This window comes from Panulirus ornatus, chromosome 7 (assembly GCF_036320965.1).
Source record: "Panulirus ornatus isolate Po-2019 chromosome 7, ASM3632096v1, whole genome shotgun sequence".
In the NCBI taxonomy this organism is placed as follows: domain Eukaryota; kingdom Metazoa; phylum Arthropoda; class Malacostraca; order Decapoda; family Palinuridae; genus Panulirus; species Panulirus ornatus.
Genome location: NC_092230.1, coordinates 18,811,188 through 18,838,240, shown reverse-complemented (window position 1 = coordinate 18,838,240; position 27,053 = coordinate 18,811,188). Strand labels below are relative to the sequence as shown.

General features: G+C 42.3%; 1 protein-coding gene across 8 annotated transcripts in view; it reads right to left on the bottom strand.

Moving 5' to 3' along the window:
- The window catches only part of LOC139749437 (DENN domain-containing protein 1A), a 213,980-nt gene that overhangs the window by 156,205 nt on the left and 30,722 nt on the right, over positions 1-27,053 (bottom strand). For all 8 annotated transcript variants that reach the window (XM_071663294.1, XM_071663288.1, XM_071663296.1 and 5 more), the window contains one exon: positions 2,503-2,835. In XM_071663294.1, coding sequence (XP_071519395.1) covers positions 2,503-2,835 — 333 coding nt within the window. The remainder of the gene's footprint in view (positions 1-2,502; positions 2,836-27,053) is intronic.

Sequence of the window (27,053 nt, the reverse complement as noted above, 5' to 3'; positions counted from 1 at the left end):
AGTAATGATGTCTGAAAGGAAATAGACTGAAAGTATAGATTTTGCAAAACTCGATTGTAAGAGAGCAGGAAGTGTACTTAACTGTTATAAATATGGGGGAAGACTGGCAGAGTTGAGAGAATTTAAGCATTTATGGACTATCTTGGGTAAGTTTGGTGATATGGAAGAAAAGATAAAGGAAATGACAGTACATGGTAGAAGAGTCACTGGATCCCTGAAAAGAGTAATGAAGGGTAGAGGTATTGGTATGGAAGTGAAGAAAAGATTAAGGGACAGCATAGTCCTCCCAACCCTGACCTATACAGTCAAAAGACGTACATGGAATGAGTCACAGAGATCAAAATCCAGGCTGTGGAAATGAGCTATTTGAGAGGAGCAAGTGGTATGACTAGATGGAATGAAGAAAGAAATGAGGTGGTGTATGAGATATGGTATGGCAGGGAATGCAAAGGAAATGATCAATGGAGTCAAGAGTGGGTGAGATGTTCTACTCTGAGGTGGTTTGGGCATGTGGAAAGAACACAAGACGGGGTGTTTATAAGGAGAATGGATGGTAGTACAAATAAAGGGGGTGATGTGAGGGGAAGATCAACAAAGATAAGAGGAAATAGAATGGAAAAGCACTGGAGGGAGGGAAATGGTGGAAGAATTTGTGGAATGGTATATGTGAGGGAGGCATATAAGGACAGGAAGTGGAGACTCTTTTGCCATAGGCATCTTCTTGACATAAGTTCTTGGAGGGAATGGGCATCAGAGAAAGATAGAACTAACCAGTCATCAACCTTTCTTAATATATTCAACAGCTGTACCATCCACTCCAGCCATCTTGCCACATTTCAACCTATGTAAGTTTTTTGCCACTTTTCTTTTCACCAAACTACTCCAAATAACTCTCACTGTGCATACCACCCAGACCAAAACACCCTACATCTGCCACCCGATCATCAAAAACATTAAATGATCCTTCATAATACTACCTCCATCTCATTTCATCACTACCTGTTACCACTTCCCCTTTTGCCCCCCTTCACTGATGTTCCTAATTGTTCTCTTGTTTTTGCACATTATTAACCTCCTTCTAAAACATCTTTTCCTCCCTAAATTATACCAAATCTTGCACACCCAACATTAATTTGTCCTCTTTTTCAACCTCTGCACCTTCATCTTAACCTCCTGCTGCTTTCTCTTATACATCTCCCAATAATTTGCACTACTTACCAGTATGTACTGCCCAAACCCCTCCCATTTCTCATTCACTAGCAACTTTACATTATAATTGCACCAATCACTAACCTTTCTAACCTGCCCACCTCCCATGTTTCGCATGCCACATGCATTTCTTACACATGCCAGCACCGATTCCCTCAATACCTCCCATTCCTCACCCACTCTACTTGTTTCATTTACTCCCACCTTTTGCTGTTCTACACTCTTATCTCACCTGGTATTTTTTCACACAAGTCTCCTTTCCATATTATAAATTTTTTTTTTTTTTTTTTTTTTTTTATACTTTGTCGCTGTCTCCCGCGTTTGCGAGGTAGCGCAAGGAAACAGACGAAAGAAATGGCCCAACCCCCCCCCCCCATACACATGTACATACACACGTCCACACACGCAAATATACATACCTACACAGCTTTCCATGGTTTACCCCAGACGCTTCACATGCCTTGATTCAATCCACTGACAGCACGTCAAACCCTGTATACCACATCGCTCCAATTCACTCTATTCCTTGCCCTCCTTTCACCCTCCTGCATGTTCAGGCCCCGATCACACAAAATCTTTTTCACTCCATCTTTCCACCTCCAATTTGGTCTCCCTCTTCTCCTCGTTCCCTCCACCTCCGACACATATATCCTCTTGGTCAATCTTTCCTCACTCATTCTCTCCATGTGCCCAAACCATTTCAAAACACCCTCTTCTGCTCTCTCAACCACGCTCTTTTTATTTCCACACATCTCTCTTACCCTTACGTTACTTACTCGATCAAACCACCTCACACCACACATTGTCCTCAAACATCTCATTTCCAGCACATCCATCCTCCTGCGCACAACTCTATCCATAGCCCACGCCTCGCAACCATACAACATTGTTGGAACCACTATTCCTTCAAACATACCCATTTTTGCTTTCCGAGATAATGTTCTCGACTTCCACACATTTTTCAAGGCTCCCAAAATTTTCGCCCCCTCCCCCACCCTATGATCCACTTCCGCTTCCATGGTTCCATCCGCTGACAGATCCACTCCCAGATATCTAAAACACTTCACTTCCTCCAGTTTTTCTCCATTCAAACTCACCTCCCAATTGACTTGACCCTCAACCCTACTGTACCTAATAACCTTGCTCTTATTCACATTTACTCTTAACTTTCTTCTTCCACACACTTTACCAAACTCTTTAAGATGAACGCAAATACATGCTCTCATCACCACAAATCTTCAAATGATTCTATTATATTCTAAAACAAATCTAATTAATAGCACTTTCTCAAACCTGTTGAAAAATCTGAAGTTCCAACATCTTCTCTACAAATGGCTGGAAGTTTGGAGGACGGATTGCAACAAACTTTTCTCTGTTAAATGTAATTCTTGAGTCTTCATCCCTAAACTGTAAAGCTTCTTTGTAGTTGCCGATGAGCTGAACAAGTGCACGCAGAAATGCACGTGCTACACTATCACCAAGCATGTTGTTTGAAGACTTCAGATTTCTTTTGAGATTAATAACCACCTCAAGTGGTAAGGTATCTACATCATTAAAGGGGGTCTTGACAGTATTGTTGTCTGCGTCTAATATCACAGCTTCCCCTATATCATCCATTTGTACTTTCTGCAAAGTATGGAAAAATCTATGAAGGCCTTAAGATATTTCTACAATGCACTAAAAATAATCACTCTAATCCCAATTTCTCATGGCATCTCCACATACAATCATCTTTTTCAAGCTCACTCTCTTTCTCTACCCTCTTCCCACCCATATTATATCCTTTTGTCCTAAACCCACAACGTACTTTTACATTAGCCTTAACCAAGAAATGACCAGACATGCAATCAGCCAGCTGTCACTCTCTAAACATTCACATGTAACAGTCTCTCGTTTGCTTGCCTACCAATTACTACATAATCTGATAAGTGCCTGCTCATCATTAACCCTACTCACCTACAGAGACTTATGTATATGCACCCCTTTTTGAGCCGGATATTCCTAATTGCCCTTTCTCTTTTAGCCCACAAACCCACAATCTGACACCACTTTCATTCAAACTGGGTACTCCTAGCTCTCCAATTATACCCTCACCTGTTACATTACACATCCTGGCATTCAAATCACTCATCAGTAATACCCAATCTCCTATGTCAAAATTGGTGACTCTCTCAGCTCCTTCTAATACACTTCCCTCTTACTCACATTCTTGCTACCAGATTTATGAACATTAACAACCAACAACCTCTCATAAACCGCATTCATATATTTCTAATTTTTTTTTTTTTTTTTTTTTTTGCTTTGTCGCTGTCTCCCGCGTTTGCGAGGTAGCGCAAGGAAACAGACGAAAGAAATGGCCCAACCCACCCCCATACACATGTATATACATACGTCCACACACGCAAATATACATACCTACACAGCTTTCCATGGTTTACCCCAGACGCTTCACATGCCTTGATTCAATCCACTGACAGCACGTCAACCCCGGTATACCACATCGCTCCAATTCACTCTATTCCTTGCCCTCCTTTCACCCTCCTGCATGTTCAGGCCCCGATCACACAAAATCTTTTTCACTCCATCTTTCCACCTCCAATTTGGTCTCCCTCTTCTCCTCGTTCCCTCCACCTCCGACACATATATCCTCTTGGTCAATCTTTCCTCACTCATTCTCTCCATGTGACCAAACCATTTCAAAACACCCTCTTCTGCTCTCTCAACCACGCTCTTTTTATTTCCACACATCTCTCTTACCCTTACGTTACTTACTCGATCAAACCACCTCACACCACACATTGTCCTCAAACATCTCATTTCCAGCACATCCATCCTCCTGCGCACAACTCTATCCACTCTATCCATAGTCCACGCCTCGCAACCATACAACATTGTTGGAACCACTATTCCTTCAAACATACCCATTTTTGCTTTCTGAGATAATGTTCTCGACTTCCACACATTCTTCAAGGCTCCCAGAATTTTCGCCCCCTCCCCCACCCTATGATCCACTTCCGCTTCCATGTTTCCATCCGCTGCCAGATCCACTCCCAGATATCTAAAACACTTCACTTCCTCCAGTTTTTCTCCATTCAAACTCACCTCCCAACTGACTTGACCTTCAACCCTACTGTACCTAATAACCTTGCTCTTATTCACGTTTACTCTTAACTTTCTTCTTTCACACACTTTACCAAACTCAGTCACCAGCTTCTGCAGTTTCTCACATGAATCAGCCACCAGCGCTGTATCATCAGCGAACAACAACTGACTCACTTCCCAAGCTCTCTCATCCCCAACAGACTTCATACTTGCCCCTCTTTCCAAAACTCTTGCATTCACCTCCCTAACAACCCCATCCATAAACAAATTAAACAACCATGGAGACATCACACAGTGTGAAGAGGATTGGATGGCAACCAATTTTTTTTTCTCTTCCTAACTGCCCTACTAGAAAGAAAAACAGAGAGATGCACTGCTCCTCCCTCCCCACACTCACTTCATCACTACAGGCCTTCATGGCTGTCTTCTTTGACTAGTTATAATTACATAATTCTATACTTTCCTTAATTCTACATTCATTACTTGTACAATAAACCCTATGCTATCGATGTTCATCATAAACATAAAAGAATCAATATTAGTTAAGATGTAGATGGAAGGCGGGTTTTAAAGTTGCCATCATCTCCCCTCTCACTTGCTCCACCACTAAAAGCCCTTACAGCTGACTTCTTTCATTAGTTACTACCATATAAATCTCATATTTTCTTTAATTTAATGTTCACTGTTTACAAAATAAATCCTATCTTATCAATGTTCTCCAACAAACTGGTGAATGTTTTTGTCACTTTTTGTACTGCTTTCACACGAGTCACTTATATACTGTATTACATTACCCTTTATCAATGATCATGCAAATCAGTGAACTGGGTATGAACTTTCCTCTTACAATATAAATACTATGAGCAAGTGATAAAAATGGGTCTGAGGGTAGGTGTGTTGAGAATCAGGAACAACTTCCTTCCTTTTACACAGAGGCAGTTCCTGATATTGCAAATTAGAAGGACTGCATACAATTTGTGTGCCATGACCTACAACTTACATCTGATAAATGTTTAGTAACCTCAGCTTTACATTATGTGTAGACAGACTGTATATCAGCATATTACCCGATTATTCATCATCCATGTGATGGCTCTTTGAAGTCATTATATTCACTCATTTATGAAAGTCCACGTCAGAGTTTGGAAGAGCATGTGAAGGAGGAAGTTGAGCATAAATGTCAATAAAAGCAAGGTTATTAGGTTTAACAGTGCAAGTTAAAGATGGTGTGAGCATGAATGGAGAAAATTTGGAAGAAGTGAAGTGTCTTAAATACCTACGGGTGGATATGGCAGTGAATGGAAAAATGAAAGTGGAAGTGAATCATAGGGTGGATGAGGGCATGAAGGTTCTGGAAGCAGTGAGAAATGTGTGGAAAGAGAGATCATCATCTGGGAGGGCAAAAATTTGTACACTTGAAGGTACAATAGTCCTAACAATGTGGTGTAGAAGCAAAGTGTGGGCTATAGATGAGAATGTACAAAGGAGGGTGGATGTGCAGGATATGAAATGATCGAAGACAATATGTAGTTTGATCGAGTAAATAATAAAAGGGTAAGAAAGAGGTGTGGTAATACGAAGAATGTGGTGGAGAGAGCTGAAGAGGATGTGCTGAAAAAGTGAGGAGAGGTTGACAAAGAAGATACACTTGCATGTGTCAGAAGCGGAGGCTACAAAGAGAAGGGGGAGACCAAACTGGAGATAGAAAGATGGAGAGAAAACTATTCTAAGTGGTTGGAGCCTCAACATGCAGGAAGGTGAGAGGTGTACACAAGACAGAGTGAACTGGAGTGATGTGGTAATCATTCTGTCAATGGACTGAACCAGAGTACATGAAACACCTGAAGGAAACAATGAAAGGAACTGTGGGGCATGGTTTTGGACAGGGAGTTGTGGTATCGGCTGATTACATATGACAGCTAGAGAACAAATGCGAGTGAATGATGTCTTTCTTTATCTGTTGCTAGTGCTACCTTGCTTATGCAGGAAACAGCGAACAAGTCAGAAAAAATCAAAATCTCACCTGGGCTAATTTCTATGAAAGAGTCTTTGTGTTAGGAATTTTCTAAAGGACCTTGCATCCCCAGAATGTGCTACTTGCAGTAGCAGGGATATGTAGACTCCTTTACAGCAAGCTGTTTGACATGGCTGTACTCATAATGATACAGCCTTACCAAAGTTGACATTTCTCCCATGGTGTAAACTTCAGCATGCAGAGTCTGGTAAACCTGCTCTTTTAAGTAAGCAAGTTAATAATAATATTCTAATTAAATTCTCTGATGTCTGTGATCATTTGATTTTCACTGGATATCACTCCTAAAAATGTCAATTTATGGTCACCACAGCATTACCCAAAAAATCTTAATTCTCTTTAGAGCTGAAAAGCATCTTTCTGTTTCTACTGCTGTTATTCAACTGATGTTATCAAATCTTTTTTAAAGTTTATAGTCCCAGAGAATGATTACTGTAAATGGTTGCCATTCACAACATTCAATACTTTCATGACCATTCCTGTGTTGCCTAAATCTTCACTGGTGGAATGTACACAAATTTCAGTTATCAGTTTGCCATTTCATTTTCAAGCATGGGATATGCCATAATTGACAGCCTAGTTATAGTGTGAGTATAAACCACAGCACAACTGGGCAACACAAGCCAACTCCCACTGTTGTCAAACAGAAACTGAGATACCAAATGTAAAGTATTCATGCGGTACAATGCAAGTGATGCAACTCTAATTTGGCTTTCCTTCACTGAATATGAGTCTTTATGTAAAACTGATGCACATTCTTCATTTTCATTTTCTCACTGAAAATATACTTATTTCATTTAGGAAGCAATATTTTCAGATTTACATGCAAAGACCATACATCTATCTACATCTCCGATACCTGTTCCAACTGAAACACCCTCGAAGGGGTGGCCATGGCAATATTCTCCATAACTAAAGAACTCCAGTGCCACTTCTTAGCCTTTATACCTCATCCGTAACAGGCCAGTGGGAGAGGACAAGTCGAGCGCAGTGTTTGCAGAGGCTCTTGCCTAATGTTCCTAATGACTACTTCTGTCTACTGCTCTTACCTACTACTTCTACCTAATGTTTCTGCCTAATAATCCTGCCTAAATGTTCTTCCCTACTTACTCAATCTACTGTTCCTACCATTTTGCCAAAAGGCAGGGCTAGCACATAGTGCCTAACTTAAACAGCATACATCTATCAGTATAATTGCAATTCTATGTGTTAGAGTGCTAGTTGAGAGTAAATGTGAATAAGAGCAAGGTTATTAAATTCAGTAGGGTTGAGGGACAAGTTAACTGGGATGCAAGTTTGAATGGAGAAAAATTGTATGAAGTGAAGCGTTTTAGATATCTGGGAGCAGACTTAGCAGCAAATGGAGCCATGGAAGCAGAAGTGAGTCACAGGTTGGTGGAGAGGTGAAGATTCTGGAAGCGATGAAGAACGTGTGGAAGGAGAGAACATTATCTTAAAGAGCAAAAATGGGTATGCTTGAAGGAATAATACACCCAATAATGTGATGTGGTTGCGAGGCATGGGCTGTAGGGCTGTAAGGAGGAAAGTGGATGTATTGGAAATGAAATGTTTGAGGACAATATGTGGTGTGAGGTGATTTGATCGAGTAAGTAATGAAAGGGTAAGAGAGATGTGTGGAAATAAAAAGTGTGGTTGAGAGAGCAGAAAAGGATGTGTTAAAAAGGTTTAGACATATGGAGAGAAAGGAGTGAGGAAAGATTGACAAAGAGGATATATGTGTCAGAGGTGGAGGGAACAAGGAGAAGCAGAAGACCAAATTGGAGGTGGAAGGATAGCATGAAAAAGATTTTGAGGGATCTCGGCCTGAACATACAGGAGGGTGAGAGGCATGCAAGGAATTCAGTAAATTGGGACAATGTGTTTTACCGGGGTCTACATGCTGTCAATGGATTGAACCAGGGAATGTGAAGCGTCTGGGGTAAACCACGGAAAGATCTGTGAAGCCTGGATTTGGATAGGGAGCTGTGGTTTCGGTGCATTACATATAGCTAGAGACTGAGTGTGAACAAATGTGGCCTTTTTTGTCAGTTTTCCTGGCACTACTTCACTGAAGCAGGGGGTAATATTGTTTCCTGTGTGGTGGGGTAGCACCAGGAAGGGATGAAGGCAAGGAAGTATGAATATGTACATGTGTATATATGTCTGCGTATGTGTATGTTCATATGTATACGTATGTATATGTCTGTGTATGTGTATGTTCATATGTATATGTATGTATATGAGCATTTATATGTACATATATATTATATGAGTGGATGGGCCATTCCTTGTCTTTTTCCTGGTGCTACCTTGCAAAACAGCAATTAAGTATATCAAAATATAAAGATATATATATATTTTTTTTTTTTGCTTTGTCGCTGTCTCCCGCGTTTGCGAGGTCGCGCAAGGAAACAGACGAAAGAAATGGCCCAACCAACCCCCATACACATGTATATACATACTTCCACACACGCAAATATACATACCTACACACACACACACACACACACACTATTTTATTTATTTATTATTATACTTTGTCGCTGTCTCCCGCGTTTGCGAGGTAGCGCAAGGAAACAGACGAAAGAAATGGCCCAACCCCCCCCATACACATGTATATACATACGTCCACACACGCAAATATACATACCTACACAGCTTTCCATGGTTTACCCCAGACGCTTCACATGCCTTGATTCAATCCACTGACAGCACGTCAACCCCGGTATACCACATCGCTCCAATTCACTCTATTCCTTGCCCTCCTTTCACCCTCCTGCATGTTCAGGCCCCGATCACACAAAATCTTTTTCACTCCATCTTTCCACCTCCAATTTGGTCTCCCTCTTCTCCTCGTTCCCTCCACCTCCGACACATATATCCTCTTGGTCAATCTTTCCTCACTCATTCTCTCCATGTGCCCAAACCACTTCAAAACACCCTCTTCTGCTCTCTCAACCATGCTCTTTTTATTTCCACACATCTCTCTTACCCTTACGTTACTCACTCGATCAAACCACCTCACACCACACATTGTCCTCAAACATCTCATTTCCAGCACATCCATCCTCCTGCGCACAACTCTATCCATAGCCCACGCCTCGCAACCATACAACATTGTTGGGACCACTATTCCTTCAAACATACCCATTTTTGCTTTCCAAGATAATGTTCTCGACTTCCACACATTCTTCAAGGCCCCCAGAATTTTCGCCCCCTCCCCCACCCTATGATCCACTTCCGCTTCCATGGTTCCATCCGCTGCCAGATCCACTCCCAGATATCTAAAACACTTCACTTCCTCCAGTTTTTCTCCATTCAAACTCACCTCCCAATTGACTTGACCCTCAACCCTACTGTACCTAATAACCTTGCTCTTATTCACATTTACTCTTAACTTTCTTCTTCCACACACTTTACCAAACTCAGTCACCAGCTTCTGCAGTTTCTCACATGAATCAGCCACCAGCGCTGTATCATCAGCAAACAACAACTGACTCACTTCCCAAGCTCTCTCATCCCCAACTGACTTCATACTTGCCCCTCTTTCCAAAACTCTTGCATTTACCTCCCTAACAACCCCATCCATAAACAAATTAAACAACCATGGAGACATCACACACCCCTGCCGCAAACCTACATTCACTGAGAACCAATCACTTTCCTCTCTTCCTACACGTACACATGCCTTACATCCTCGATAAAGACTTTTCACTGCTTCTAACAACTTTCCTCCCACACCATATATTCTTAATACCTTCCACAGAGCATCTCTATCAACTCTATCATATGCCTTCTCCAGATCCATAAATACTACATACAAATCCATTTGCTTTTCTAAGTATTTCTCACATACATTCTTCAAAGCAAACACCTGATCTACACATCCTCTACCACTTCTGAAACCACACTGCTCTTCCCCAATCTGATGCTCTGTGCATGCCTTCACCCTCTCAATCAATACCCTCCCATATAATTTACCAGGAATACTCAACAAACTTATACCTCTGTAATTTGAGCACTCACCCTTATCCCCTTTGCCTTTGTACAATGGCACTATGCACGCATTCCGCCAATCCTCAGGCACCTCACCATGAGTCATACATACATTAAATAACCTTACCAACCAGTCAACAATACAGTCACCCCCTTTTATAATAAATTCCACTGCAATACCATCCAAACCTGCTGCCTTGCCGGCTTTCATCTTCCGCAAAGCTTTCACTACCTCTTCTCTTTTTACCAAATCATTTTCCCTAACCCTCTCACTTTGCACCCCACCTCGACCAAAACACCCTATATCTGCCACTCTATCATCAAACACATTCAACAAACCTTCAAAATACTCACTCCATCTCCTTCTCACATCACCACTACTTGTTATCACCTCCCCATTTGACTTCTGTTTCCCATTTTAGAAAGTTAATACAAGGAGGGGAGGATTTCTGGCCCCCCGCTCCCGTCCCCTCTAGTCGCTTTCTACGACATGCGAGGAATACGTGGGAAGTATTCTTTCACCCCTATCCCCAGGGATAATATACATATATATATACATATACACATACACACACATACACATACATACGCACATATACACACACACACATACATATATATACATATGAAAAATGTAAGAAACACACACACACACATATATATATATATATATATATATATATATATATATATATATATAATATATTATATATAATATATATAATAAAAAAAATAAATATATATATATATATATATTATCCCTGGGGATAGGGAATTAAGAATACTTCCCACGTATTCCCTACGTGTCGTAGAAGGCGACTAAAAGGGGAGGGAGCGGGGGGCTGGAAATCCTCCCCTCTGTTTATTTTTTTTTTTTCTCAAAAGAAGGAACAGAGGGGGCCAGGTGAGGATATTCCAAAAAAGGCCCAGTCCTCTGTTCTTAACGCTACCTCGCTAATGCGGAAAATGGCAAATAGTCTAAAAAAAAAGAAAAGAAATATATATATATATATATATATATATATATTTTTTTTTTTTTATACTTTGTCGCTGTCTCCTGCGTTTGCGAGGTAGCGCAAGGAAACAGACGAAAGAAATGGCCCAACCCCCCCCCCATATACATATATATACATACATCCACACACGCAAATATACATACCTACACAGCTTTCCATGGTTTACCCCAGACGCTTCACATGCCTTGATTCAATCCACTGACAGCACGTCAACCCCGGTATACCACATCGCTCCAATTCACTCTATTCCTTGCCCTACTTTCACCCTCCTGCATGTTCAGGCCCCGATCACACAAAATCTTTTTCACTCCATCTTTCCACCTCCAATTTGGTCTCCCTCTTCTCCTTGTTCCCTCCACCTCCGACACATATATCCTCTTGGTCAATCTTTCCTCACTCATCCTCTCCATGTGCCCAAACCACTTCAAAACACCCTCTTCTGCTCTCTCAACCACGCTCTTTTTATTTCCACACATCTCTCTTACCCTTACGTTACTCACTCGATCAAACCACCTCACACCACACATTGTCCTCAAACATCTCATTTCCAGCACATCCATCCTCCTGCGCACAACTCTATCCATAGCCCACGCCTCGCAACCATACAACATTGTTGGAACCACTATTCCTTCAAACATACCCATTTTTGCTTTCCGAGATAATGTTCTCGACTTCCACACATTCTTCAAGGCCCCCAGAATTTTCGCCCCCTCCCCCACCCTATGATCCACTTCCGCTTCCATGGTTCCATCCGCTGCCAGATCCACTCCCAGATATCTAAAACACTTCACTTCCTCCAGTTTTTCTCCATTCAAACTCACCTCCCAATTGACTTGACCCTCAACCCTACTGTACCTAATAACCTTGCTCTTATTCACATTTACTCTTAACTTTCTTCTTCACACACTTTACCAAACTCAGTCACCAGCTTCTGCAGTTTCTCACATGAATCAGCCACCAGCGCTGTATCATCAGCGAACAACAACTGACTCACTTCCCAAGCTCTCTCATCCCCAACAGACTTCATACTTGCCCCTCTTTCCAAAACTCTTGCATTCACCTCCCTAACAACCCCATCCATAAACAAATTAAACAACCATGGAGACATCACACACCCCTGCCGCAAACCTACATTCACTGAGAACCAATCACTTTCCTCTCTTCCTACACGTACACATGCCTTACATCCTCGATAAAAACTTTTCACTGCTTCTAACAACTTTCCTCCCACACCATATATTCTTAATACCTTCCACAGAGCATCTCTATCAACTCTATCATATGCCTTCTCCAGATCCATAAATGCTACATACAAATCCATTTGCTTTTCTAAGTATTTCTCACATACATTCTTCAAAGCAAACACCTGATCCACACATCCTCTACCACTTCTGAAACCACACTGCTCTTCCCCAATCTCATGCTCTGTACATGCCTTCACCCTCTCAATCAATACCCTCCCATATAATTTACCAGGAATACTCAACAAACTTATACCTCTGTAATTTGAGCACTCACTCTTATCCCCTTTGCCTTTGTACAATGGCACTATGCACGCATTCCGCCAATCCTCAGGCACCTCACCATGAGTCATACATACATTAAATAACCTTACCAACCAGTCAACAATACAGTCACCCCCTTTTTTAATAAATTCCACTGCAATACCATCCAAACCTGCTGCCTTGCCGGCTTTCATCTTCCGCAAAGCTTTCACTACCTCTTCTCTGTTTACCAAATCATTTTCCCTAACCCTCTCACTTTGCACACCACCTCGACCAAAACACCCTATATCTGCCACTCTATCATCAAACACATTCAACAAACCTTCAAAATACTCACTCCATCTCCTTCTCACATCACCACTACTTGTTATCACCTCCCCATTTGCGCCCTTCACTGAAGTTCACATTTGCTCCTTTGTCTTACGCACTTTATTTACCTCCTTCCAGAACATCTTTTTATTCTCCCTAAAATTTAATGATACTCTCTCACCCCAACTCTCATTTGCCCTTTTTTTCACCTCTTGCACCTTTCTCTTGACCTCCTGTCTCTTTCTTTTATACATCTCCCACTCAATTGCATTTTTTCCCTGCAAAAATCGTCCAAATGCCTCTTTCTTCTCTTTCACTAATACTCTTACTTCTTCATCCCACCACTCACTACCCTTTCTAATCAACCCACCTCCCACTCTTCTCATGCCACAAGCATCTTTTGCGCAATCCATCACTGATTCCCTAAATACATCCCATTCCTCCCCCACTCCCCTTGCTTCCATTGTTCTCACCTTTTTCCATTCTGTACTCAGTCTCTCCTGGTACTTCCTCACACAGGTCTCCTTCTCAAGCTCACTTACTCTCACCACCCTCTTCACCCCAACATTCACTCTTCTTTTCTGATAATCCAGACAAATCTTCACCTTAGCCTCCACAAGATAATGATCAGACATCCCTCCAGGAGAGATAGGTAGTATGTTCGAGGAAAGGAACCTGGATGTTTTGGCTCTGAGTGAAACGAAGCTCAAGGGTAAAGGGGAAGAGTGGTTTGGGAATGTCTGGGGAGTAAAGTCAGGGGTTAGTGAGAGGACAAGAGCAAGGGAAGGAGTAGCAATACTCCTGAAACAGGAGTTGTGGGAGTATGTGATAGAGTGTAAGAAAGTAAATTCTCGATTAATATGGGTAAAACTGAAAGTTGATGGAGAGAGGTGGGTGATTATTGGTGCATATGCACCTGGGCATGAGAAGAAAGATCAAGAGAGGAAAGTGTTTTGGGAGCAGCTGAATGAGTGTGTTAGTGGTTTTGATGCACGAGACCGGGTCATAGTGATGGGTGATTTGAATGCAAAGGTGAGTAATGTGGCAGTTGAGGGAATAATTGGTATACATGGGGTGTTCAGTGTTGTAAATGGAAATGGTGAAGAGCTTGTAGATTTATGTGCTGAAAAAGGACTGATGATTGGGAATACCTGGTTTAAAAAGCGAGATATACATAAGTATACGTATGTAAGTAGGAGAGATGGCCAGAGAGCGTTATTGGATTACGTGTTAATTGACAGGCGTGCGAAAGAGAGACTTTTGGATGTTAATGTGCTGAGATATATATATATATATATATATATATATATATATATATATATATATATATATATATATATATCTGGGAGCGTTGAAAAATGTGTGGAAAGCGAGAACATTATCTCTGACAGCAAAAGTGGGTATGTTTGAAGGAATGGTGGTTCCAACAATGTTATATGGTTGCAAGGCGTGGGCTATAGATAGGGTTGTGCGGAGGAGGGTGGATGTGTTGGAAATGAGATGTTTGAGGACAATATGTGGTGTGAGGTGGTTTGATCGTGTAAGTAATGAAAGGGTAAGAGAGATTTGTGGTAATAAAAAGAGTGTGGTTGAGAGAGCAGAAGAGGGTGTATTGAAATGGTTTGGTCACATGGGAAGAATGAGTGAGGAAAGATTGACAAAGAGGATACATGCATCACAGGTGGAGGAAATGAGGAGAAGTGGGAGACCAAATTGGAGGTGGAAGGATGGAGTGAAAAAGATTTTGAGCGATTGGGGCCTGAACATGCAGGAGGGTGAAAGGCATGCAAGGAATAGAGTGAATTGGAACGATGTGGTATACCAGGATCGACATGCTGTCAATGGATTGAACCAGGGCATGTGAAGCATCTGGGGTAAACCATGGAAAGTTTTGTGGGGCCTGGATGCAGAAAGGGAGCTGTGGTTTCGGTGCATTACACTTGACAGCTTCGCCTCCTCCCCCACCTTGACTCACTTCCACTTCCATGGTTCCATCCGCTGCCAAATCCACTCCTAGATATCAAAAACACTTAACTTCCTCCAGTTTTTCTCCATTTAAATTTACCTCCCAATTTACTTGTCCCTCACTCCTACTGAACCTAATAACCTTGCTCTTATTCACATTCACTCTTAGCTTTCTTCTTTCACACGTTTTACCAAATTCAAGCAACAGCTTCTGCAGTTTCTCACCTGAATCAGCCACCAGAGCTATATCATCAGTGAACAACAACTGACTCGCTTCCCAAGCCATCTCATCTACAACAGACTGCATACTTGCCCCTCTCTCCAAAACTCTTGCGTTCACCTCCCAAACAACCTCATCCATAAACAAATTGAACAACCGTGGAGACATCATGTATCCCTGCCGCAAACTGACACTCACTGGGAACCAATCACTTTCCTCTCTTCCTACTCGTACACATGCCTTAAATCCTCGATAAAATCTTTTCACTGCTTCTAGCAACTTACGTCCCACACCAGATACTCTTAATACCTTCCACAGAGCATCTCTATCAACTCTTTATCATATGCCTTCTCCAGATCCATAAATGCTACATACAAATGCATTTGTTTTTCTAAGTATTTCTCACAAACATTCTTCAAAGCAAACACATGATCCACACATCCTCTACCACTTCTGAAACCACACTGCCCTTCCCCAATCTGATGCTCTGTACATGCCTTGACCCTCTCAATCAATACCCTTCCATATAATTTCCCAGGAATACTCAACCATACATACATTGAATATCCTCACCAAGCAGTCAACAACACAGTCTCCCCGTGTGCTACCTCGCTGAAGCAGGGGGTAGCAATGCTGTTTCCTGTGGGACAGGGTTGTGCCGGGAATGGATGAAGGCAAGCAAGTATGAATATGTACATGTGTACATATGTATATGTTATGTATATGTATGTACATTTATGTATGTATATATATATATATATATATATATATATATACAAATGGATAGAGTTGTGCGCAGGAGGATGGATGTGCTGGAAATGAGATGTTTGAGGACAATGTGTGGTGTGAGGTGGTTTGATCGAGTAAGTAACGTAAGGGTAAGAGAGATGTGTGGAAATAAAAAGAGCGTGGTTGAGAGAGCAGAAGAGGGTGTTTTGAAGTGGTTTGGGCACATGGAGAGAATGAGTGAGGAAAGATTGACCAAGAGGATATATGTGTCGGAGGTGGAGGGAACGAGGAGAAGAGGGAGACCAAATTGGAGGTGGAAAGATGGAGTGAAAAAGATTTTGTGTGATCGGGGCCTGAACATGCAGGAGGGTGAAAGGAGGGCAAGGAATAGAGTGAATTGGAGCGATGTGGTATACCGGGGTTGACGTGCTGTCAGTGGATTGAATCAAGGCATGTGAAGCGTCTGGGGTAAACCATGGAAAGCTGTGTAGGTATGTATATTTGCGTGTGTGGACGTATGTATATACATGTGTATGGGGGGGGTTGGGCCATTTCTTTCGTGTGTTTCCTTGCGCTACCTCGCAAACGCGGGAGACCGAAAAAGTATAATAAAAAAAATAATAATATATATATTTTTTTTTTTTCCAAAAGAAGGAACAGAGAAGGGGGCCAGGTGAGGATATTCCCTCAAAGGCCCAGTCCTCTGTTCTTAGCGCTACCTCGCTAATGCGGGAAATGGCGAATAGTATGAAAAAAAAAAAAAAAAATATATATATATATATATTATCCCTGGGGATGGGGGATTAAGAATACTTCCCACGTATTCCCTGCTTGTCGTAGAAGGCGACTAAAAGAGGAGGGAGCAGGGGGCTGGAAATCCTCCCCTCTCATTTTTTTTTTTTTTAATTTTCCAAAAGAAGGAACAGAGGGGGCCAGGTGAGGATATTCCAAAAAAGGCCCAGTCCTCTGTTCCTAACGCTACCTCGCTAACGTGGGAAATGGCGAATAGTTTAAAAGAAAAAAGAAAAATATATATATACATATATAGAGATGCTCTGTGGAAGGTATTAAGAATATATGGTGTGGGAGGCAAGTTGTTAGAAGCAGTGAAAAGTTTTTATCGAGGATGTAAGGCATGTGTACGTGTAGGAAGAGAGGAAAGTGATTGGTTCTCAGTGAATGTAGGTTTGCGGCAGGGGTGTGTGATGTCTCCATGGTTGTTTAATTTGTTTATGGATGAGGTTGTTAGGGAGGTAAATGCAAGAGTCTTGGAAAGAGGGGCAAGTATGAAGTCTGTTGGGGATGAGAGAGCTTGGGAAGTGAGTCAGTTGTTGTTCGCTGATGATACAGCGCTGGTGGCGGATTCATGTGAGAAACTGCAGAAGCTGGTGACGGAGTTTGGTAAAGTGTGTGGAAGAAGAAAGTTAAGAGTAAATGTGAATAAGAGCAAGGTTATTAGGTACAGTAGGGTTGAGGGTCAAGTCAATTGGGAGGTGAGTTTGAATGGAGAAAAACTGGAGGAAGTGAAGTGTTTTAGATATCTGGGAGTGGATCTGTCAGCGGATGGAACCATGGAAGCAGAAGTGGATCATAGGGTGGGGGAGGGGGCGAAAATTTTGGGAGCCTTGAAAAATGTGTGGAAGTCGAGAACATTATCCTGGAAAGCAAAAATGGGTATGTTTGAAGGAATAGTGGTTCCAACAATGTTGTATGGTTGCGAGGCGTGGGCTATGGATAGAGTTGTGCGCAGGAGGATGGATGTGCTGGAAATGAGATGTTTGAGGACAACGTGTGGTGTGAGGTGGTTTGATCGAGTAAGTAACGTAAGGGTAAGAGAGATGTGTGGAAATAAAAAGAGCGTGGTTGAGAGAGCAGAACAGGGTGTTTTGAAATGGTTTGGGCACATGGAGAGAATGAGTGAGGAAAGATTGACCAAGAGGATATATGTGTCGGAGGTGGAGGGAACGAGGAGAAGAGGGAGACCAAATTGGAGGTGGAAAGATGGAGTGAAAAGGATTTTGTGTGATCGGGGCCTGAACATGCAGGAGGGTGAAAGGAGGGCAAGGAATAGAGTGAATTGGAGCGATGTGGTATACAGGGGTTGACGTGCTGTCAGTGGATTGAATCAAGGCATGTGAAGCGTCCGAGGTAAACCATGGAAAGCTGTGTAGGTATGTATATTTGCGTGTGTGGACGTGTGTATGTACTTGTGTATGGGGGGGGTTGGGCCATTTCTTTCGTCTGTTTCCTTGCGCTACCTCGCAAACGCGGGAGACAGCGACAAAGTATAAAAAAAAAAAAAACATATATATATATATATTATCCCTGGGGATAGGGGATTAAGAATACTTCCCACGTATTCCCTGCGTGTCGTAGAGGGCGACTAAAAGGGGAAGGAGCGGGGGGCTGGAAATCCTCCCCTCTCGTTTTTTTTTTTTTTTAATTTTCCAAAAGAAGGAACAGAGGGGGCCAGGTGAGGATATTCCAAAAAAGGCCCAGTCCTCTGTTCTTAACGCTACCTTGCTAACGCAGGAAATGGCGAATAGTTTGAAAGAAAAGAAAGAAAATATATATATATATATATATATATATATATATATAAATTTTAGGGAGAATAAAAAGATGTTCTGGAAGGAGGTAATAAAGTGCGTAAGACAAGGGAGCAAATGGGAACTTCAGTGAAGGGCGCAAATGGGGAGGTGATAACAAGTAGTGGTTATGTGAGAAGGAGATGGAGTGAGTATTTCGAAGGTTTGTTGAATGTTTTTGATGATAGAGTGGCAGATATAGGGTGTTTTGGTCGAGGTGGTGTGCAAAGTGAGAGGGTTAGGGAAAATGATTTGGTAAACAGAGAAGAGGTAGTGAAAGCTTTGCGGAAGATGAAAGCCGGCAAGGCAGCAGGTTTGGATGGTATTGCAGTGGAATTTATTAAAAAAGGGGGTGACTGTATTGTTGACTGGTTGGTAAGGTTATTTAATGTATGTATGACTCATGGTGAGGTGCCTGAGGATTGGCGGAATGCGTGCATAGTGCCATTGTACAAAGGCAAAGGGGATAAGAGTGAGTGCTCAAATTACAGAGGTATAAGTTTGTTGAGTATTTCTGGTAAATTATATGGGAGGGTATTGATTGAGAGGGTGAAGGCATGTACAGAGCATCAGATTGGGGAAGAGCAGTGTGGTTTCAAAAGTGGTAGAGGATGTGTGGATCAGGTGTTTGCTTTGAAGAATGTATGTGAGAAATACTTAGAAAAGCAAATGGATTTGTATGTAGCATTTATGGATCTGGAGAAGGCATATGATAGAGTTGATAGAGATGCTCTGTGGAAGGTATTAAGAATATATGGTGTGGGAGGCAAGTTGTTAGAAGCAGTGAAAAGTTTTTATCGAGGATGTAAGGCATGTGTACGTGTAGGAAGAGAGGAAAGTGATTGGTTCTCAGTGAATGTAGGTTTGCGGCAGGGGTGTGTGATGTCTCCATGGTTGTTTAATTTGTTTATGGATGGGGTTGTTAGGGAGGTAAATGCAAGAGTTTTGGAAAGAGGGGCAAGTATGAAGTCTGTTGGGGATGAGAGAGCTTGGGAATTGATTCAGTTGTTGTTCGCTGATGACACAGCGCTGGTGGCTGATTCATGTGTGAAACTGCAGAAGCTGGTGACTGAGTTTGGTAAAGTGTGTGGAAGAAGAAAGTTAAGAGTAAATGTGAATAAGAGCAAGGTTATTAGGTACAGTGGGGTTGAGGGTCAAGTCAATTGGGAGGTGGGTTTGAATGGAGAAAAACTGGAGGAAGTGAAGTGTTTTAGATATCTGGGAGTGGATCTGGCAGCGGATGGAACCATGGAAGCGGAAGTGGATCATAGGGTGGGGGAGGGGGCGAAAATTCTGGGGGCCTTGAAGAATGTGTGGAAGTCGAGAACATTATCTCGGAAAGCAAAAATGGGTATGTTTGAAGGAATAGTGGTGCCAACAATGTTGTATGGTTGCGAGGCGTGGGCTATGGATAGAGTTGTGCGCAGGAGGATGGATGTGCTGGAAATGAGATGTTTGAGGACAATGTGTGGTGTGAGGTGGTTTGATCGAGTGAGTAACGTAAGGGTAAGAGAGATGTGTGGAAATAAAAAGGGCGTGCTTGAGAGAGCAGAAAAGGGTGTTTTGAAGTGTTTTGGGCAGATGGAGAGGATGAGTGAGGAAAGATTGACCAAGAGGATATATGTGTCGCAGGTGGAGGGAACAAGGAGAAGAGGGAGACCAAATTGGAGGTGGAAAGATGGAGTGAAAAAGATTTTGTGTGATCGGGGCCTGAACATGCAGGAGGGTGAAAGGAGGGCAAGGAATAGAGTGAATTGGAGCGATGTGGTATACCGGGGCTGACGTGCTGTCAGTGGATTGAATCAAGGCATGTGAAGCGTCTGGGGTAAACCATGGAAAGCTGTGTAGGTATGTATATTTGCGTGTGTGGACATATGTATATACATGTGTATGGGGGGGGTTGGGCCATTTCTTTCGTCTGTTTCCTTGCGCTACCTCGCAAACGCGGGAGACAGCAACAAAGTATAATAAAAAAAAAAATAAGTTTGTTGAGTATTCCTGGCAAATTATATGGGAGGGTATTGATTGAGAGGGTGAAGGCATGTACAGAGCATCAGATTGGGGAAGAGCAGTGTGGTTTCAGAAGTGGTAGAGGATGTGTGGATCAGGTGTTTGCTTTGAAGAATGTATGTGAGAAATACTTAGAAAAGCAAATGGATTTGTATGTAGCATTTATGGATCTGGAGAAGGCATATGATAGAGTTGATAGAGATGCTCTGTGAAAGGTATTAAGAATATATGGTGTGGGAGGCAAGTTGTTAGAAGCAGTGAAAAGTTGTTATCGAGGATGTAAGGCATGTGTACGTGTAGGAAGAGAGGAAAGTGATTGGTTCTCAGTGAATGTAGGTTTGCGGCAGGGGTGTGTGATGTCTCCATGGTTGTTTAATTTGTTTATGGATGGGGTTGTTAGGGAGGTAAATGCAAGAGTTTTGGAAAGAGGGGCAAGTATGAAGTCTGTTGGGGATGAGAGAGCTTGGGAAGTGAGTCAGTTGTTGTTCGCTGATGATACAGCGCTGGTGGCTGATTCATGTGAGAAACTGCAGAAGCTGCTGACTGAGTTTGGTAAAGTGTGTGAAAGAAGAAAGTTAAGAGTAAATGTGAATAAGAGCAAGGTTATTAGGTACAGTAGGGTTGAGGGTCAATTCAATTGGGAGGTGAGTTTGGATGGAGAAAAACTGGAGGAAGTGAAGTGGTTTAGATATCTGGGAGTGGATCTGGCAGCGGATGGAACCATGGAAGCGGAAGTGGATCATAGGGTGGGGGAGGGGGCAAAAATTCTGGGAGCCTTGAAGAATGTGTGGAAGTTGAGAACATTATCTCGGAAAGCAAAAATGGGTATGTTTGAAGGAATAGTGGTTCCAACAATGTTGTATGGTTGCGAGGCGTGGACTATGGATAGAGTTGTGCGCAGGAGGATGGATGTGCTGGAAATGAGATGTTTGAGGACAATGTGTGGTGTGAGGTGGTTTGATCGAGTAAGTAACGTAAGGGTAAGAGAGATGTGTGGAAATAAAAAGAGCGTGGTTGAGAGAGCAGAAGAGGGTGTTTTGAAATGGTTTGGTCACATGGAGAGAATGAGTGAGGAAAGATTGACCAAGAGGATATATGTGTCGGAGGTGGAGGGAACAAGGAGAAGAGGGAGACCAAATTGGAGGTGGAAAGATGGAGTGAAAAAGATTTTGTGTGATCGGGGCCTGAACATGCAGGAGGGTGAAAGGAGGGCAAAGAATAGAGTGAATTGGAGCGATGTGGTATACCGGGGTTGACGTGCTGTCAGTGGATTGAATCAAGGCATGTGTATGGGGGTGGGTTGGGCCATTTCTTTCGTCTGTTTCCTTGCGCTACCTCGCAAACGCGGGAGACAGCGACAAAGCAAAAAAAAAAAATATATATATATATATATATATATATATATATATATATATATATATATATATATATATATATATATTTTTTTTTTTTTTCATACTATTCGCCATTTCCCGCGATAGCGAGGTAGCGTTAAGAACAGAGGACTGGGCCTTTGAGGGAATATCCTCACCTGGCCCCCTTCTCTGTTCCTTCTTTTGGAAAATTAAAAAAAACGAGAGGGGAGGATTTCCAGCCCCCCGCTCCCTTCCCTTTTAGTCGCTTTCTACGACACGCAGGGAATACGTGGGAAGTATTCTTTCTCCCCTATCCCCAGGGATAATATATATATATATATATATATATATATATATATATATATATATATATATATATATATATATATTTTTTTTTTTTTTGCTTTGTCGCTGTCTCCCGCGTTTGCAAGGTAGCGCAAGGAAACAGACGAAAGAAATGGCCCAACCCACCCCCATACACATGTATATACATACGTCCATACACGCAAATATACATACCTACACAGCTTTCCATGGTTTACCCCAGACGCTTCACATGCCTTGATATATATATATATATATATGTGTATATATATATATATATACACATACAGACATATACATATATACACATGTACATAATTCATACTGTCTGCCCTTATTCTTTCCCGTCGCCACCCCGCCACACATGAAATGACAACATCCTCCCCCTGCATGTGCGCAAGGTAGCACTAGGAAAAGACAACAAGGGTCACATTCGTTCACACTCAGTCTCTAGCTGTCATGTATAATGCACCGAAACCAGAGCTCCTTTTCCACATCCAGGTCCCACAGAACTTTCCATGGTTTACCCCAGACGTTTCACATACCCTGGTTCAATCCACTGACAGCACATCGACCCCGGTAAAGGGGCATTCCTCACGTGTCATGAAAGGCGACTGAAGGGGACGGGAGCGGGGGTGCTAGAAACCCTCCCCTCATTGTATTTTCAGCTTTCTAAAAGGGGAAACAGAAGAAGGAGTCACGCAGGGAATGCTCATCCTCCTCGAAGGCTCAGACTGGGGAGTCTAAATGTGTGTGGATGTAACCAAGATGAGAAAAAAGGAGAGATAGGTAGTATGTTTGAGGAAAGGAACCTGTGTGTTTTGGCTCTGAGTGAAATGAAGCTAAAGGGTAAACGGGAAGAGTGGTTTGGGAATGTCTTGGGAGTAAATTCAGGGGTTGGTGAGAGGACAAGAGCAAGGGAAGGAGTAGCAATAATCCTGAAACAGGAGTGGTGGGAGTATGTGATAGAGTGTAAGAAAGTAAACTCTACATTGATATGGGTAAAACTGAAAGTGGATGGAGAGAGATGGGTGATTATTGGTGCACATGCACCTGGGCATGAGAAGAAAGATCATAAGAGGAGAGTGTTTTGGGAGCAGCTGAGTGTGTGTGTTAGTAGTCTTGATGCATGTGACCGGGTTATAGTGATGGGTGATTTGAATGCAAAGGTGAGTAATGTGGCAGTTGAGGGAATAATTGGTGTACATTAGGTATTCAGTGTTGTAAATGGAAATGGTGAAGAGCTTGTAGATTTGTGTGCTGAAAAGGACTGATGATTGGGAATACCTGGTTTAAAAAGCGAGATATACATAAGTATATGTATGTAAGTAGGAGAGATGGCCAGAGAGCGTTATTGGATTACGTGTTGATAGGCACGTGAAAGAGACTTTTGAATGTTAATGTGCTGAGAGATGCAACTGGAGGGGTGTCTGATCATTATCCTGTGGAGGCAAAGATGAATATCTGTAGAAATTTTCAGAAAAGAAGAGAGAATGTTGGGGTAAAGAGAGTGGTGAGAGTAAGTGAGCTTGGGAAGGAGACTTGTGTGAGGAAGTACCAGGAGAGACTGAATACAGAATGGAAAAAGGTGAAGGACATAAGGGAGTGGGGTAGGAATGGGATGTATTTAGGGAGGTAGTGATGTATTGTGCAAAAGATGCTTGTGGCATGAGAAGCGTGGAAGGTGCGCGGATTAGAAAGGGTAGTGAGTGGTGGGATGAAGTAGTAAGATTATTAGTGAATGAGAAGAGAGAGACATTTGGGCGATTTTTGCAGGGAAATAATGCAAATGAGTGGGAGAGGTATGAAAGAAAGAGGCAGCAGGTCAAGAGAAAGGTGCAAGAGGCAAAAAAGAGGGCAAATGAGAGTTGGGGTGAGAGAGTATCATTGAATTTTAGGGAGAATAAAAAGATGTTTTGGAAGGAGGTAAATAAAGTGCGTAAGACAAGGGAACAAATGGGAACATCAGTAAAGGGGGCTAATGGGGAGGTGATAAGTAGTGGTGATGTGAGAAGGAGATGGAGTGAGTATTTTGAAGGTTTGTTGAATGTGTTTGTGATAGAGTGGCAGATATAGGGTGTTTTGGTCGAGGTGGTGTGCAAAGAGAAGGTTAGGGAGAATGATTTGGTAAACAGAGAAGAGGTAGTAAAAACTTTGCGAAAGATGAAAGCCGGCAAGGCAGTGAGTGTGGATGGTATTGCAGTGGAATTAAAAAGGGGTGCCTGTATTGTTGACTGGTTGGTAAGGTTATCTAATGTATGTATGACTCATGATGAGGTGCCTGAGGATTGGCAGAATGCTTGCATAGTGCCATTCTACAAAGGCATAGAGGATAAGAGTGATTGCTCAAATTACAGAGGTATAAGTTTGTTGAGCATTCCTGGGAAATTATATGGGAGGGTACTGATTGAGAGGGTGAAGGCATCAGATTGGGGAAGAGCAGTGTGGTTTCAGAAGTGGTAGAGGATGTGTGGATCAGGTGTTTGCTTTGAAAAATGTATGTGAGAAATACTTAGAAAAGCAAATGGATTTGTATGTAGCATTTATGGGTCTGAAGAAGGCATATGATAGAGTTGATTGAGATGTTCTGTGGAAGGTATTAAGAATATATGATGTGAGAGGTAAGTTGTTGGAAGCAGTGAAAAGTTTTTATCTAAGTTGTAATGCATGTGTACGTGTAGGAAGAGAGGAAAGTGATTCGTTCTCAGTGAATGTTGGTTTGCGGCAGGGGTGCGTGATGTCTCCATGGTTGTTTAATTTGTTTATGGATGGGGTTGTTAGGGAGGTGAATGCAAGAGTTTTGGAAAGGGGCAAGTATGCAGTCTGTTGTGGATGAGAGAGCTTGGGAAGTGAGTCAGTTTTTGTTTGCTGATGATACAGAGCTGGTGGCTGATTCAGGTGAGAAACTGCAGAAGCTGGTGACTGAGTTTGGTAAAGTAAGTGAAAGAAGAAAGCTGGGAGTAAATATGAATAAGAGCAAGGTTATAAGGTACAGTAGGGTTGTGGGACAAGTCAATTAGGAGGTAAGTTTGAATGGAGAAAAACTGGAGGAAATGAAGTGCTTTAGATATCTGGGAGTGGATTTAGCAGCAGATGGAACCATGGAAGCAGAAGTGAATCATAGGGTGGGGGAGGGGGCAAAAGTTCTGAGGGCGTTGAAAAATGTGTGGAAGTCGAGAACGTTATCTTGGAAAGCATAAATGGGTATGTTTGAAGGAATAGTGGATCCAACAATGTTATATGGTTGTGAGGCATAGGCTATAGATAGAGTTGTGCAGAGGAGGGTGGATGTGCTGGAAATAAGATGTTTGAGGACAATATGTGGTGTGAGGTGGTTTGATCAAGTAATGAAAGGGTAAGAGAGATGTGTGGTAATAAAAAGAGTGTGGTTGAGAGAGCAGATGAGGGTGTTTTGAAATGGTTTGGTCACATGGAGAGAATAAGTGAGGAAAGATTGACAAAGAGGATATATGTGTCAGAGGTGGAGGGAGCAAGGAGAAGTGGGAGACCAAATTGGAGGTGGAAAGATGGAGTGAAAAAGATTTTGAGTGATCGGGGCCTGAACATGCAGGAGGGTGAAAGGCGTGCAAGGAATAGAGTGAATTGGAATGATGTGGTATACCGGGGTCGACGTGCTGTCAATGGGTTGAACAAGGGCATGTGAAGCATCTGGGGTAAACCATGGAAAGTTCTGTTGGGTCTGGATGTGGAAAGGGAGCTGTGGTGTCGGTGTATTATACATGACAGCTAGAGAGTGTGAACAAATGTGGCCTTTGTTGTCTTTTTCTAGTGCTATGTTGCACACATGCGTGGGAAAGGGGTTTTCATTTCATGTGTGGCGGGGTGGTGACAGAAATGAATAAGGGCAGACAGTATGAATTATGTATATGTGTATATATGTATATGTCTGTGTGTGTATATATATGTATACATTGAGATGTATAGGTATGTATATGTGCGTGGGTGGACGTGTATGTATATACATGTGTATGTGGGTGGGTTGGGCCATTCTTTCGCCTGTTTCCTTGCGCTACCTCGCTAACGCGGGAGACAGTGACAAGGTATAATAAAAATAAATATAAGTCTTTATCCCCTTTGCCTTTATACAATGGCACTACGCATGCATTCCACCAATACTCAGGCACTTCACCATGAGCTATATATACAGTGAATATCCTCACCAACCAGTCTATGACACAGTCATCCCCTTTTTAATAAATTCCACTGCAATACCATCCAAACCCGCTGCCTTGCCAGCTTTCATCTTCTGCAAAGCTTTCACTACCTCTTCTCTGTTCACCAAATCATTCTACCTGACCCTCTCACTTTGCACACCACCTCGAACAAAACATCCTATATCTCCCACTCTATCATCTAACACGTTCAACAAACCTTCAAAATACTCACTCCATCTCCTTCTCACATCACCACTACTTTTTATCACCTCCCCATTTGCCCCCTTCACCAATGTTCCCATTTGTTCTCTTATCTTACACACTTTATTTACCTCCTTCCAAAACATCTTATTTTCCCTAAAATTTAATGATACTCTCTCACCCTAACTCTCATTTGCCCTCTTTTTCACTTCTAGCACCTTTCTCTTGACCTCCTGCCTCTTTCTTTTATACATCTCCCACTCATTTGCATTATTTCCCCGCAAAACTCGTCCAAATGCCTCTCTCTTCTCTTTCAC